This window comes from Hemicordylus capensis, chromosome 8, assembly GCF_027244095.1.
Source record: "Hemicordylus capensis ecotype Gifberg chromosome 8, rHemCap1.1.pri, whole genome shotgun sequence".
NCBI classification, from domain to species: Eukaryota; Metazoa; Chordata; class Lepidosauria; order Squamata; family Cordylidae; genus Hemicordylus; species Hemicordylus capensis.
In genome coordinates this window covers 26,697,532-26,714,123 of record NC_069664.1, presented here as the reverse complement: position 1 = coordinate 26,714,123, position 16,592 = coordinate 26,697,532, and the positions used below count along the sequence as shown (strand labels likewise).

At 47.9% G+C, this 16,592-nt stretch overlaps 1 protein-coding gene across 11 annotated transcripts in view; it reads left to right on the top strand.

Moving 5' to 3' along the window:
• Window positions 1–16,592, top strand: part of GRAMD1B (GRAM domain containing 1B) — a 245,211-nt gene that overhangs the window by 175,366 nt on the left and 53,253 nt on the right. Inside the window, exon 1 of one of the 11 annotated variants that reach the window (XM_053269630.1) lies at window positions 13,862–14,272. The exons of 9 other annotated variants lie outside the window; for them this stretch is intronic. In XM_053269630.1, the coding sequence (XP_053125605.1) occupies window positions 14,262–14,272 (11 nt within the window). In that variant the 5' untranslated portion in view covers window positions 13,862–14,261. Of the gene's footprint in view, window positions 1–13,861; window positions 14,273–15,873; window positions 16,218–16,592 lie in introns of those variants that run through there. One more of the 11 variants, XM_053269632.1, reaches the window with a different exon arrangement.

The window sequence follows — 16,592 nt, the reverse complement described above, 5'->3', positions numbered from 1 at the left end:
TGCCAAAACATTTGGTGAATGTGCCTAACCACGGACCAAATGCGGGGTTGAAAGACGGGAGATGTGGCACGCAAGGTATCACTTGCAAGCTTTTACCCGGCTCCGATTTGGGTGGCTCCAATGGTGATGCAGCCATCAAATCCCACGTAGAAAATGGCTTATAACAAAATCAAGGAGCTGCAAATGCTGCTCAGATATTCCAGCCTTCAGTGATGATTCACTTTTTCTTCTCCAGGAGTACAAATTTGTAGTCATGGGGAGCCTTCACTCTTTTGAGTGTAGGTCACTGAAGCACCACATCTCCCTTAGCTCATGAACATTTGTTGGATGTTAGGACAGAGCTTAGTTTGTGTTATCTGGAGCGACTCTGCATTTTCTGTTTTGGCAGGGTTCGTGTATGGTAGTCAAGAACTGGGCCAGGCATTTGTAGTTGACATTGGAAGAAAAGGCTTTGGGGTACTTCTACTCATGTGAAGACCAGCTAAAGTCAGTAGCCTAAGGATGCCCAAATGCTTTATCCATGTTCACTAGTTTTAGATGCTCCCGTGGCCTGTTTGCTTGTAGGACCATTCTGGTTGCTCAGCACAGGTCTAGCTTAGACTGTCTCTGTCCTGGGCATCTTCCCTAGACATCTTGTGATGGCTGCACAAGTTTGAGATGGAGGCAAGTATCTACTGTACTTCCAGTGCTCCAAAACATGGGAGCTCCTTCTTAATATTCACTTTCCTTGAGCTACTCATGTGGACCGTATCTCCAGGTGTAGGTGAAAAAGGTTCTTCCTTTGAAGGAAATCTGTTCAATTTGCTATTTTGAGCTGATAGCTTGTACCCAAGGCTTGAAGTCATGACCTGCTGTGGTATTGTGCTGGAAGAACTCTTATTTTGGTGCTAGAGCCTTTATTCATTGCACGCATACCTTCTTTCTGGAAGATTGTTCAAAGGGATTAATCGAACTCTAGGGGGACAGTCAACAAATTGAAATGTTCCATTCACTATGGGAAAAGTGTATATGTACTTTATTTATGTAGTTATTACATTTTTATCCTGCCCTCATTCCATGCATCTCAGGATGGTGTAACATAGAACCTCACCCTCCATGTTATCCTCAGAACTCTTCTGTAAGTTAGATTTGATTGGAAGAGTGTCTGGCCAAGGTCACCCAATGCGTTTCATGGCTGCTGAGAATCTGAACCTGGGTTTCCTAGGTCCTTGTATAACATTCCAACCACTGCCCCGTGTGTGGGTGTGGATTTGAAAGGCTGTATGTGAAGTCCTGAAGATGGTGAAGTTAAATGGTGGAACTTTCCTCTTCTACCAGCTTAAGAACTAGACTTTTCTACATTGGATTTGTGGCACCTGAACTGCCCTCACGCTGAGAAGGGAAGGGGAGTGCCTAGGAAAGAGTTGCTGCATTGTTCTGAGGAGGTTTTGCTTTGGGTGGCTTTAGAAAAGGCTCCCGGGTACCTTCTCTTGTTTCCTTTTCCAGTGCCAGCATTGGCTTAGTGCCTCAGTCCACATGGTCACCCACAGAACAGACTATTGGTGTTGTGTTAATGGGAGGGAGGAGGGAGGTGCAGTGAGAAATGGTGTTGAGAGGTTTTCTGAGGGCGCCACAACACTTTTGTTTCAATAGATCCTCTGTGGGGTTATTAAGAAAAATGTATGGGGCATCCCAAATGTGTGGGAGGTGGGTCCTCCTGCATCCACGGCCTCTGCCCTTCAGAAGCCAAGCTAGACTTGGCTAGAAGAACTTGTACCATTTTGTCATCACTGTTGGGCAAGGAGGGAAAGTCGGAGTTATAATAAAAAGCCAGGCTGTGTGGAATGAATTGCATTTTTTAAAGGGGCAGTTGATGCATGTGTTTTCCTCTGCTGGACAGCAGCCAGTGGGGATACCAGAAGAGGCAGTGTGGTTTATAATATAATTGCCTTAGCCACACAAGGCCATTATCAGACTGAGAAGTCTCCTCTTCTTCCCTTCCCCTTCAATGGCAAGTAATTTTGGGAATACAAAATGCAACATAACACTATGCTTCTTGGATGGATGGATGATCTCTTCCCTAGACATCCTGTTTTTTGTTGTTTCTCTGGGCTGATAAGATTGGAAGCATTAGGCCTAAGGAAATACCACTACTCTGGTTCTCCAGGAAATGCCCACGTAGCGAAAATACCGCATGAATTGGTGGCAGGCACATACAATTGCTGCAAATGCATATTTCAGCAGTGTGGGGAAGTAGAGTTTAACCCTGGAAATGATGGCATATTTGGACTGAACCCTGTGATAAGTGCTTCCAATCCAAACCCACCGCTCTACGAAGCTCAGGTCTGCCTTCACCCTTAACAACAGGTACGCAAGAGGACACCTATTTTTCCCTTGTGAAATGTTGGATGATATGCACTGGATAAGCAATCTTTTCTAGCCAGGGAGTTGGAGAGTAATCATTTGTTTAATTTAAAAAATTGCCTGGTACCCAGGCAAGATGGCTTTGTGGAGTTCCAGGACAGCCACATATACTATAAACAGTAAAATTAGATGAGGGGTTTAAAGCACTTAAAACATACAAAATAAGCACTGTCCATGAGTCAGTGAGGGAAGTGAAGAATATTGGAGGAGGGTTAATCAGTGAGGTAATGCCATTTTGAGGCTAAGGGGAGTAAAGGGAAGGAGTTAGGGTGGTACTGAACTTCCAAAAAGGGTTTCCACAGGAACCTATAATTTGAAAGTGCTTTTTCTTCCTCTCTTCTCTCCATATATTTACTTACTGGTGTTCTTGCTGTTTGCCGTGGTTCATCCCTGCCTTCGTTTTCTTCTTCCCTTGGCATATCAGTGTTGGACTGATAATTAGACATTGTTTTAATTGTGTTTTAATAGTTTTTAACATTTTAATTGTTGAAATGTGTTAATCTTTTTATTGGTTGTTTTTATTTTCTTGTAAACTGCCCAGAGAACTTGCGTTTTGGGCGGTATAAAAATGTGATGATAAATAAATAAATAATAGTCAGCTGCACCCTGACCTTCCACTTTCATGGGATCCCCTACAAACCGCTTCATGAATCATGTTTGCGAAACATAAAATGTGGTAATATCCCTACTAAATACCCTGGTATAGGAAAGTGTTTGAATCTGTGCACTGAAACAAGTTTGCTTTAAGTAAAAGAGCCAGCGTAGTGTAGTGGTTAGAGTCCAGGAGACCCGAGTTCAAATCTTCATTCAGCCATGAAACTTACTTGGTGACTTTGAATCAATCACTTTCTCTCAGCCTAAGTTACCTAACAGGGCTGTTGTGAGAATAAAACTAGGGGGACCATATACACCACCCTGAGCTCCTTAGAAGAAGGGCAAGCTAGAAGAGTAATAAATAAATAAATTGAAGGGGCAATGGCTACATAACTAAAAGAACCTGCCCATACATACACTAGCTTTCTCCTCTCTTCCCTCCCATCGCCCGAACAAAATCATTCACTGCTGTTGTTGTGCAATTAAATTCTGGGTTGGACTCATGCACCGTGTCAAGTTCAGCCCTCCTGCAGATGTTAGCCTACAATTCCCATATTCCTTGGCTATTGGCCACTGTGGCTGGGGATTATGGGAGTTGTAGATCAAAAACAGCTGAGGGGGGGGGGCCTAAGTTGAGCAGGCCTGTTCTATGCCCTTGTGCATGCCATATCCAGTACTTAAAGGAAACATGGCAAGTCAGGACTAGTTGATCGGCAGAGAGGATTATGAGAGAATACTCAGTCCTGTATTCAAGGATGGGGGGAGGGGGTGCGCCTCGTGCTTATAAGCTTGAAATATTTTTCTTAGTATTTACCTATCTAGCTTGCACATTCTTACAAGCCTATTTATTATGGAGTTTGTTTTGTGCCTCCTTGCTAACTCTGTGTGCCTTGTAGTGTGGCCCATACACTTTTCTGTCCTTATCGTCCTTGTCACTTGAGCAAAACGTTTGCGGAGGTAGAGTGTACTGACTTATGCATGGAGCCTGCTAGCCCAGAACTGTTAGGTTGTTACCTCTCTGGGGAGGTGGCTCTTGCTTTCTGACTATTGATTCACCCGTTGAAAGTTTCTGTTCCCAAATGGTGATGTCTCCAGATCTGCCCAAAGGAGGCATTTCATTCTAATGCACCCACAAGGCTTTCTGTAGTGGGCTCTCTTGTGTTGCTTGCAGGTCCTCGGTAGAACGTTGAGAGAAATGTTAGCAACCAGTGAAAGCTGCTTCTAGTCCTTGTCTTTCCAGAGCTAAGCTTGAACATGGGATGACAAAAGTACCAGAGGAGGAGAATGGCAGCCAGTTGAAGAGTTATTGTTCCCAGTTTATAGCTTTGAAATCAGCAGTGTTAAGGCTTACCAGAACAAAGCACGGAGAACAGCATAATTGCTGTCCACAGAAACTTGGAAACAAAATGTTTAGAATGCTATGTTGATGAATAAGCTTACATGCCTCGCACATCTGTGGGAAGGGGAAAGTCAGACAATGGAGACTTTTTAAAGGAACTGGATCTCATTCATACAATACCGGGATCAAACCTTACTCAGAGAAATGGTAATATAGGAGGTATTAGCGATGATTTAGCCACCTTATGTGGCGCAGCGGGAAAATGCTTGACTAACAAGCAGAAGGTTGCTGGTTCAAATCCCCACTATGGGACTATGACTATGGGAAACTCCTATATCGGGCAGCAGTGATATCGGAAGAGCCTGAAAGGCATCATCTCATACTGCATGGGAGGAGGCAATGGTAACCCCCTCCTGTAATCTACCAAAGACAACCACAGGGCTCTGTGGGCGCCAGAAGTCGAAATCGACTCGACGGCACACTTTACCTTTAGCTATGATTTAAATGGACACTAGATATTAATAGTAATGACCTTTATGTTGGTGTACATATCACATGATCTCTACTTCTAGAAAAAAACATGTTAATACAAAATAAAGAGCTGTCGGGACTAAAGCTAAGTTTTCCACATTTGAGGTGAACTATTGTAGAATAAGAACATTGCGGTCTGGAATGTGTAAGATGAAAGTCATGAATGGCGCTAATGATGTGTGACTTAGACATGGCAATCAGCCGAGGTCCTCTTCTGTGCATCTCCCAGAGCCTGAGGGAGCACGTATCTGATCCAGGGTCCTACAGCGTCCTGTTCTGGACCACAGGGAGGGACATTGTGTGTTGCCGAACTGGAGTGTCTGCCTTGCGCTGTGGAGGAGAGCTAATTAGTCCCTTCTAGTGCAGTCTCCTTGCAGGGGTAGCTGACCTCTTGTTAATCCTAGATTAAGTTCTTAACTGAGAACTGGCTCTTTGTGTGTCCCACTTACGATGTTGACACTCTGCTCTTGGAGGATCTCTGCCCGCTCTCCTTGCTTTCCGGCCCTGGCAAGTGCAGCTGCTGCCCGGCCGTCCTGCCTTGCATGCTGTACAACTGTCGTGTGCCTTTATCGAATTTGTGTTGTTGCATACCTGTCCAGGAGCTTACTGATGGAAGTGGTTATGGGATACGTGTATAGCATGAAGCAGCTTAAGACTGGATCCGTTTAACCTGATACTGTCCACTCTGGCAGCAGGGTTTCGAGCAGAGGTCCCAGCGAGCCTTTTAACAGAAGATCTCTGGGAAGCAACCTGGGGCCTGTTCATACAAGGCATGTGCTCTGCCACATGTGAGCTATGGCCTTTCAGTGCAATGTAGGTGCACAGCCCCATGTGTACTCTGAGCTAGACAATGGCTGGTCTCATCCTGTGCTCCCATTTGCTTGGCCTGTCTTTCCTAGGAACACTACGGCCTGCAATCTTCACAGTTGAGGACTGTCTATATATATTTATATTTATATTTATTTATATTCAATCACAAAATTGAATAGCAATCACATCAGAATTCAGTTACTTTGCAGCATGTAACCCATTAGCTTTGTTCAAGTTCTTGAGCACTTTTGTTTAAAAAGAGAAGGTGACAACCTCAAGGCTGCTCAGTAGCTCTGCTGAAGGCTCAGAAACCCTAATGACTTGCCTTCCAGCCTGTTTGGTGCTTGCCCTTCTCTCTTCTAGAGCTTAATATGTCCTTCTAGACCAGGTCTCCACAACTTAAGGCTCATTGGCTGACTGCAGCTTCCTGCTCCTCTCTCTGTAGCCGGTTAGGGTTGGAATTCTCCAAATTCTAGGGAGAATTCTAAATACACCATCCTTCTGTGGACCTTTCCCACACCTTAAGGCTTTCCCAAGCCCCTTGGAAGTGGCGGTGTTGATGGGAGCTGGCTTGAGCATCTGTGCTTTTCCCTTTCTCGGATTCAGAAGTGCTCGGCAGTGCCCTTTCTCCTAGCCTGTTGCAGCCAGCCTGCCTAGCCTCCGCTGAGGACCCACCTGTCCCTGAGACTTGTTCACTGATGTGAAGGCCTCCTGTGCTGCTCTGATAGAAATAGGGTGGAAGTCGAGGGGTGTATGCAAAATCAGGTCAGGCTGGAAGGATGAAAAAGGGAAGAACTGAGAGATGGGGGTCCACATTTCTGCTGGTGTAGAGAGAAAGGGCTGTGAGGTGGATCATGAAAGGTAGGGAGAGTTAACAGCCAGGAGTTCAGAGGCACCTGAGGAGATGTAGAGTGTGTGTGCACTATGGAATGGAATGGGGGAAAGCGCCCCCCCATGCCACTTCCCAGCTGCTGAGGAGCTCAGTGCCATGTCTACCAAAGACCAAAGAGCCTCGCTCCAGCAGTGCTCCCCTGCTGCCTCCAGCCATTGTTCCTGCACGGAGATGGTCATCAGAGCCCCCTGTGGTGCCCTTATCATTGGGCCCACCCAAAACCGCCATGCTGCTGCTGATGGACGGTGAGCGGCCTGTGCTTCCAGCAGAGCTCCTCCCGTCCGAACTTTCTTTGCTGCCTACAGCCTCTCCGGATTTACCAGATAAGCCGCCTGAGCGCCCTTCCATGCTGCGCTCACCTCCTACAATATACTACCAGTACAGGGTCCTTCCCTTTGGCCTCTCATCAGCCTTGAGGGTCTTCACCAAGGTGATAGTGGCATTAGTAGCACACCTGAGGATGGGCAGAGTCCATGTATACCCATGTTTAGATGATCTCCTGATCAGTGCCATCGATCCCCCAGGCTTACCCATCATTCGCCACGCCAATATTCTGGTTCATACAGACAACATAACTATGAAATCCCACATCAACCACCAGGGTGGCACCAAGTCCCAAGCCCTCATGATGAAAGCCTACAAGCTGTTTCAGTGGGCAGAACGACACCTGTCATCAGTCTTGGCAGAGCATTTCTGGGGCACAGCAAATTCCTAAGCAGATTGGCTTAGCCATCAAATGATTGACCCAGTGGAGTGGTCCCTTCACCTGGCAGTATTCCACCAGATTGTTTGCTGCTTTGGGGACCTGCAGATGGATCTGTTTGCCTCCCCTCACAATAATCTCCCTAGGCAGAAGCAACAGATGCCCTGTCTACTCCTTGGCCGATCAGCCTTTTTTATGCCTTTCCTCCAACAGCAGTCATAGGAAGACTTCTCCAAAAACTACGTGCCAAAAGAGCAGAGCTTGTACTTGTAGCCTCTTTCTGGCCTCAGATACCTTGGTTCTCCAACCTGCAGAATCTGTCAGTCAGATCATCTTGGTGTCTCCCGACACAAGCGGATTTTTTAGCATAGGGTTTCATCCTACACCCAGAGCCCCAGTGGCTCCAACTCTGCACCCGGAGGTTGAGTGTGCATTCCTAGAGCGCAAGAGTTACTCCAAGTCCATTCAAGACACCATCCTCACTTCCAGGTATCCATCTACCCAACTGTATCTACCAGACCTCCTGGGCAGCCTTTTCCAGATGGGTACACAGAAAACATCTCAACCTGTTCTCTGGAGGCGTACCAGCGGTCCTTTCCTCCTTTCAATCAGGCCTTGACATGGGGCTGCATCCTAGCACCCTCAGACACCAAACATTGGCCCTCTCCACCGTGCTCTGTTTTTCTGCAGTTAATTTATCTCAATTACACCCACCCCTTCGGAGATTTCTCAAAGGAGCCACTCATTTGGCTCCCTCCACCATTCATAGATTCCCAGCTTTGGAGCCTCAATAAGGTGCTGAATTCTCTCACCAAAGTCCCCTTTGAATCTTTGGCACACATCTCTCTCTCAGACTCTTGTTTTCAAGCTGGTGTTCCTTGTGGCCATAACCTCAGCTTGCAGGGTCTCCAAGCTAGGAGCCCTTTCAGTCTGCAAAGAACTCTGCATTTTCTGACTGGATGCTGTCATCCTAAAACCAGACCCGACCTTCTTACCTAAGGCGAACTCTACCTTTCATCGCTCTCAAAATGTAGTGCTTCCATCCTTCTGTCCATCTCCACTATGCCCTAAAGAACTGGTGTGGCACACGCAATATTTGGCGAGCACTACACGTCTACTTGAGAACTAAAGCTATCCAACATTCTGATTCCCTCTTAATATGTTTTTACCAGACATTTCTGGGTGCCATGGTCTCAAAAAATACTCTAGCCAGTTGGATTAAGTCTTGCATCTCCTTGGCATAGCCCTCTACCTGGCCGTGCCTCGTGGCATTACAGCACATTCCACCCGAAGTGCTGCGAACTCTGCAGCATTCTCGGCTAATGCCCTTTTCTGGAAATGTGCAAGGCAGCTACGTGGTCATCTGTAACGCTGTTTATCAAAAATTACAAAATAGCTTCTTCCCATGCTGCCCCGGCTGCCCTCAGGTGTACAGTCCTCCAACAGGTAGTCTAATTCACATCCTCACCCAAGCTGAGGTAAGTTGGGAGGGTATGTCCCATACAATTGGAGGATGACCTCAAGCTGTGGAAAAAGAAATATTGGACTCACCGTGAAAGGTTCTTTTTCACAGCCAAAGAGGTCATCCAGCCCACCCTAGGATGCTCATTTTTCATTTGTCTTTTCCTCGTTTTTATATCCTTAATGGGGGCTCATTCATTCATTCGATTTCTATTCCACCCTTCCAAAAATGGCTCAGGGCGGTTTACACGGAGAGATAACAAATAAATAAATAAGATGGAACCCTGTCCCCAAAGGGCTCACAATCTAAGGGCTCATGTCTGTGGTGGTGGAAGATTTCCTGGGTCTCAGCTTTGCAGGTCCTTTTCTCACTGTTACTTCCTGCCTGTTGTTCTTCTGATTGTTGTTTACCTGTTCAGTTTGTTATACTTTATACTTCTGATTGCTGTCTTTGTTTTTCCTGGCGCAACAGTCTCGGAACTGGGGTTTGCCACCTTCCAGGCAAGAAGCAAGCCACACTGTTCAGTTCAAAATTAGGTCCTGTCTTTGGAGCATGCTCCGTGCACAACCCATACAATTGGAGGATGACCTCCTTGGCTGTGAAAAATAACCTTTCACGGTAAGTTCAACGTTTCTGAGAACTGGCTCTTTGTGTGTCTCAGGATGTTGATACTCTGTAGGAGTGTAAGAAAAATGCCTTTCTCCATCAATGTACCAATACTTTCCTCTGCAATGAATATAAATATAAAAGTTACGGTTTGATCCGGGTCATGCAACCCTGTTTTTTAATCAAGAAAGAAGCCATGTTTTGTAGCAAAACAGGGGTAACCAGCTGAATGGAAACATGCAGATACATAAATGCAAAGATTCTTAAACTTAATTCAATTTTGGTTTGGGTGTTCTGGCTGTGGTACTTACTTTTGGGCAGAATTCTAGGCAACCCTTACTCTACATTTTCTCTCCCTCTCCTCTCTTGTGGAGCATCAGAAAGTACTGCAACTAGAGGCAGGCTGTTGGGTGAAGTCACTAAGGTTTTTATTAGTAGATAAGAACATAAGAACATAAGAACAGCCCTGCTGGATCAGGCCCAAGGCCCATCTAGTCCAGCATCCTGTTTCGCACAGTGGTCCACCAGATGCCGCTGGATATTTTATTTTATGCGGATTATCTGGTCACTTGTCATATATAGGATCAGTAAGGAGGTTTCCTTCAGGACTGATTGGCTAGCAACTATTGAAGTGCGGGGGGCAGGAGAGGAGTGTCTTTCAACAATTCAAAAGAGTTAAGGTTACTCGCATAGAAGTTACTTGCCATTTTCAGTACAGTATTTGTCTAAGCATAATTATCAGACTATGTCTGGTGGACACCTAATGGATTAAATGCAGTTGGTTTTCTTTTTGTGTGTGACCCATCTTATCCCCAAGGGGTGCAGGGTGGGTGTCATATTTTGCACAAGTGGCTTCCTGGCCTGAAAGCAGAAGCCAGTACTTTGGGCCGATCTGGATGATGCCTGCACTGAAGCAAGACATCAAGAAATGTATGACACTTCAGCTGTGGAAAATAAAGGCATTTTTAAGCTTCAGGGGGAACTGGACTTAGAAATGTTACCAGCTTGGGTGGCGGTGAGGGAGGCAGTAAAACTAAATTGCAAAGATTTTGAGAGTTGATAATTTAAAACTAGGGAGACTCTGGAGGTGACTAGTCCACTACACCATAACTCCTCTCCAGTGTTTCCTCTAAGGCGTGTGTGCTCATGCACACATGTTTTTTTAAATGTCTGCTCAGTTAATTTTAGATCCTGCTCAGGTTGAATCAGGAACATCCCTCTCTGAATGCACATGCATGCACACTGCTGCCCAGAACAAAATTGATTCTGCACACAGAAGAAAAAAATTAGAGAGAACACTGCTCCTCTCTAATGGAGATTTTATGGGGTTGACTTTTATACTATGAAGACCATCTCATGGTTTGGTTTGTGAGGCAGGCAGAAAATGCTCTTCAGTTGATCCATTAAATTTGCCTCAGTGGCAGCAAGATCTTTGCAGGTCTGACTGCTGAGTTTCTGGACTGCCTCTCACACTTCCCTCGTCTGCCTCGGGCTTTAATTACCTGGACAGGTGAGTCATTTCCCATCACCTGAGAGATGTAATATTAATGGAGGAGCTTGGATTACAGCTGCCTGTGAGGCAGCCAAGCAGAAGCCTTGGCAAACAGTGAGAAAACTGACTGCAGCGAGGTATCCATGGCCTCAGGTTCTGTGCCAGGTGAAAAGTGCCAGTCAGATGCCTTCCCCGGTGTCTGCATTCTGGAATTTTTCTGAGTAGCAAAAATTATGTGCATGTGTTGCCCAGAGGGATTAGTTGCTTGTGAATTGTAGAGAACAGCAAAGTCCAGAAAATGTATGAAGGCTTCCTGTTAAAAACATTCCCAGCACACTATGGGTCGTTAATCTTCCTTTTAGTGGGGGAGAGTTTCTAAATTGCATAAATGCATAAATGATGAATAATAATACTTGGCATTTATTTTGTTTAAATACAAATGGGAACAACTAGAAAATAAGTGATCAAGAAAATACTGTCCTTGTTCCTCATTCCACTAGTACGTATATAAAATCCAGTTTTCCCTGTATTTGTCTGTCTCTGCTCATCTTCCCTAATTCTTCTATAACTCAGTAGATCATCTCAGCTGCCTTCCATTTCTGTTCCAAAGAATCATCGACAGTAGGGGTTTATTATTTTTCCATTTAGTTGCCACACCAATCCTAGTTGTGGACAATAAATTAATCTAAACTCCATGTCATAATTTCCTGTTTTGCTTTTCAGGTTGTTTAGGTCTTTCATGAAGGGTGTTTTATACCATGAAATATCCTTAGTTAGTAGTAGTATACTTTCCCAACAATGCTTTTTCTTAGGGCAAGACCACCCTGTATGAATGAAGTCTGCTGGTTGCTCATTGCATTGTCAGCATCTTGAATGATTTAATATGTATAACTTCTGAAGTTTTCTGGGCAGTCAAGTGCCATATAATACTTGGGGGGGAAATGTCTGACACAAATGGTATATTCAGTCTCCAAGTGTTATCACATCTTTCTCCCACTTGTTTGACAGGGATAGACTTCTAGACATTCTAGTTCAAAGTGTTTTCAGTTACAAACTTTTAACAGTTTCCTTGGTGCCCATAGTGCTTTTGGATCAAAAAATCCTCAGAAAATGATCTGTTTCTGATTTCTCTCTCTCTCTCTGCATGCTAATATTGTGGTGTATTGATCTAGGCTTAATGTGAGGGTCAGTTGGAATAGGACATTACTGTGTAGAGCTTAGAAATGACTCTTTCTGACAACCAGAATCTCTCAAGGCCTTCCGTGATTTCCAATTTTTAAGCACACTTAAGTGTACACACTTAAAACTTGTTCACTCACGTGAGGGTTTTTCTAGATGGCATAGATGCCCCCCAAATCCCAAGAATCCTACTTAACACACCTGTGCCACCAGCACCCCTAAAGCTTCAATAGTCTTCATTTGAGTCTGCCATTATGTACAGGAGGCTGTTGGAAAGTGTCTGCCTATTATGGTTATGTCCCACCATCAGTTGCTTCTCTCGAGCTTTGCCTGAGATGTGTGTTGTCATGAATTTTAGTCATCAGGGCCATCTTGTTGCTTATCCGTCTGGAGGCTTTGCTTGCTCTTTCCCCCTTTTGTCTGGGCTAGCATCATGCCTAACTTATCACTGTGTGTTGGGCAGAGGTTGTGGCTTCATTTCAGTCTCGTATGTGTTCCTGTGCCCCCTCCCTGCCATCCCTAAGGTTGCCTGTTTCCACCTGGCAATGGTTGCTTTGGTGTAGCGAGATAACCCCTATCTTGCTACAGGCCATTGGTGCACCAGGATGACTTTTGCATGCATGGTGGGACCACTGAGGACAGTCTCTGCTTGTGACAAGAATACACTAAAGGTAAAGTGTGCTGTCAAGTTGGTGTCGACTCCTGGCGACCACAGAGCCCTGTGGTTGTCTATCTTTAGTAGGCAAGAGGGGTTTACCATTGCCATCTCCCGCGCAGTATGAGATGATGATGCCTTTCAGCATCTTCCTATATCGCTGCTGCCTGATATAGGCATTTCCCATCGTCTGGGAAACCTACCAGCGGGGATTCAAACCAGCAACCTCTCTCTTGCTAGTCAAGTCATTTCCCTGCTGCACCATTAGGTGGCCTAGAATACATTGGCCAGCACCAAAAGTTGAAAAAAGAAATTGTGTAATCGGGAGATTTGCATGGACATCCAGGAATTTCACATAATGCACTTTGGGTTCCTTTTTAATGTATATTCTTTCTTAACCTACTTTGCTGCAAACCCTCTTATTTGAAGTGTTCTGCTTTTTTCTTTGCAAGCATAGGAACTAGAACATCACATGCAGCCATTGCATTTGTCAGAGGCTCACAGATGTTAATATAGACATTCCTTGCAGCCAACCCCTAAAGTGTGAATGAGGGACCGGCATCCTTAGACCTCCTGGGCTCCCAGGTGCTCATGGGAGTTGGAGGGTGTCTGTCCGTCGTACACCCAAGTGTACCGGCATGTGCACACCAAGCAAGTTGGCCGTGTGAAGCCCACCTCTTAAATGCCCTTCATAAAGAGCCACGAGCACAGGAAGATAGGCGACGATGCAGTGTCTCTGGAGACCAGGATGAGAGCAACCGGCCTCCAGTCCCACCTGGGAAACTTGCAAATGAAAAGTGACAGCGTGAGAGAGGCTGGAAAAGGAACCTCATGGAGCCCTTTCGTGAGCCCAACAGTGCTGCGAATGAATGGCAAGAGAGAGAGTGTGGAAGGAGGGGGCGGCTTCTCCAGGATGCCGAAGCTGCCTGGACTCCTGCCGGTCTCTCCCTGCCTTAACTCCTTGAGTCCCGCGGTGGTGGTGGTGCGGGGGTGGACTTCGACCACTGGAGCCCCGCTTGCCAGGCTCGGTCCAGGGCAGGCATGAATAATTGAGGCCGCTGCCTGCACCCAAGAGGCGTTGCATAATGCAAACAGGCAGCGGCAGCAGCAGGCTCTGGCTGTGTGTGCGCGTCTGTGCGTGCCCGGGCTGCCGCCGCCTGTGTGCGCGCGTGTCAGTGTGAGAGAGGCAGCATCTGTGGCTGTGTGAGAGAGCCGAGCGAGGGGGCAGGCGGGCGGGCGGGCGGGCAGACCTCGGCACGGGCAGACCAACCGCCCTCCCCCCCCCCCGAGAGAGGAGGGGGCGGCGGTAGAAGAGCGTCGGTTATGGCTGGGAACCGGCACTTGTGCGGTGCTGCAGGAGGAGGAGGCGGCGGAGGCGGCGGAGGAGGGGGCTCCCGCCTGGTGTAAGCCCCCCGCCCCGCCCGCGGCCTTCCTTTCTGGGGAAGAAGGGCTTCATGATGGTCCGGGAGGGGCCCAGCCCTGCCCCTTCCTTCTCCTCCTCCTCCTCCCGGGCCCACCCCCCCGCGCCCCCAGCCCCCACCCCCGCCATGAATGAATGAACTCCCCGCTGCTCCACTCTCTGCTACTGGTCCCTAATGGCTACCAGGTTAGTGGTGCTCTGCGCTTCCTTCAGCTGCTGCTGCTGCCTGCCTGCCTCTCGCTCTGCGTCCGTCTCTCTCTCTCTCTGTGTGTCTCGCTCGCTCGCTCGGCGTGTGCTCCTGCCCGTGGCCTGCTGGCTGTGGGTGCAAGCCAGAGCTGCGGTCCGGAGACATGCGGTCCCTGCTTGGATTCGTCGGGAATCCATGTTGGCGGCGGCGGCGGCTTCTCCATTGCGGGGTGGGAGAGGAGAGAGCTGGGGGGGGGGGCAGGAGGCGAGCAGCCGGTGTGACATCATGTTGCAGAGATGCCTCCTGGTCTTCTCCTGCGCTGGTTGGGGGGGGGGGGGATCCGGGTGTGCCATTTGCTCCCCCCCCCCACCGCCGCCTTGCAACAGGATGATGGTGGAGCTGTGATTGGGAGCGCTTTGTGCGCAGGGGAGAGGTGCTGCAAGGGCCCGCTCCGCCCCTTACCTTCCTACCTGGGGGCAGAAGAGAGACCCAGCGCCCCTGATGCCTTCGGCCCTGGCATGGGGGGGGGGGGGGGGCTGGCGGTGGCGAGTGGGCTGAATTGTCAGTGCGTCATGCCCTGGCCATTGGAGCCGCCCGGCGCGTTGCTGTGCCCATGTGCTGCTCCCGGCGGCAAGCCTCCCTCCCCCGCCCCCCTTCCTGGTTTTTCTTTGCATGGCCTTGTTGTGGGGCTGAGGCGGGGGGGGGGGGCCGAGAAGGGGTGGGGGGGGGTGGTTTTCATTGTGATGGGAAGTGGAGAAGGGGTTGGCTGTCAGACCTTGGTGTGCATCACCCCCTTCAGTCTCTCTGTGCTGCCGAGAGTTGGCAGTGAGGAAGAGACTGTCAGAAATGGCTAGGGGCAGGGAGAAACGGGCATCCTCGGAGGTGTCTCTGTGCGGTTTCTCCCTCCCCTGCCCCCTCTTCCTTTTTAGCCCTTGGCCTTTTGTTTCCTTCTCCATAGCGGTGAGCACATGCTAGGAAGCCGCTACCCCCCCCCCCCCCCTTTCTCCTGTTGTAACAGGCAGCCTTGGGCGAAATAATAAACCCTCTACTCGGGGGAGCCTTGTTCCTCTGGGGAATGCAGCTTCAGTCCTCTGGGACAAAATGAGACTTCCACTATTTCATGCTAAATCTCAGGATGAATCGTTCTGCTTTTCTCTTAATGAGAGACCATCGGGCTAGAAAGGAAGGCTAAAGAAGCCTCCTTTCTTCTCTTCCCATCATGCCCACCCATCAAGTCTTTGCAAATAGAAATGTGTGACCAGGCCGGCATCCTAGGGTGGATGTGAGCTGTGCCTTTCAGGGCCCTTCACTGACCTTCAGTAGCCTAAGTGTCGGTTGTAGTGTCAGCCTTTTATTGGTTTTAAATTTGTTTCCACGTGGATAAGATCTGGTGAGTATGAAGCAAGAGATGAGGCCTCAGGGACTGGAGGGGAAGAAGAAATGGAAGGAGTGTCGGATGTCACCACCCCACCCCACCCCGCCCCATCCATCCGCCGAGCAACGGGAATGGAGTTGATCCCACTTGCTCAGCGCTGAAGATCACAATGTCTTCTGTTAGCCTGTGAAAGTTGATCCCGCTGAGTGGCAGGTAGTGAGTGGGAGGTTGTCAGACGCTTGCGGCATCTTCCTGCCTTGGGAAAGACAACCTCTCTCTCCACCTCCACCCTGTCACTAGCAGGCTGTGGCATGATGCTCCCCCAGGCCATTCAGTCGAGGAGGGGGGTTTCCTCCCGCCTACCTCCACCGCCACCTCAAAGATGGAAATATCCTCAGGAAAACCCATCAACACCGCGTGGTGCAGAAGCCTCAAATTGGGCGGCTGTTCTGTGGCTGTCTATATACAAGCTGTTTCCAGTGTGCACTGCAGTCAAGAGCAGCAGTGGCAAGTTGAATTATGAACGGGCCTCTTCCCCAAGAAGTATAGAGCAGTTGGAGACAATAAAAGTAAGCTGGGGTTTCATGCTTTTCTAGGTAAGGCAAACCTATTAAAAATCCATTTCAAGTTCCTGAGAGCTAGGGGTCAAATTCTCAAGATACAGTGGAACTCCCCCTCCAGCAGACATGCTTTGTTGTTGTTGTTGTTGTGTGGTGTGTTTGGTGACTTGGGAAGTGTTTTCAAATCTCACAGCAGAGGCTTTTACCTGTCTACCACTGTTATGGATTTGAGATTCTATGTTAATCTATATAAGAGGGGACCATATCAAAAGTGCTGACTAGTTTTATTCGCCAAGATATCCTGTTTGCAAACCTATTTTTGAAGAATGCAAGTTTGGTTTAAGCCAGGGGTTATCAAACTTGGACACCGAGATGATGTTAGAC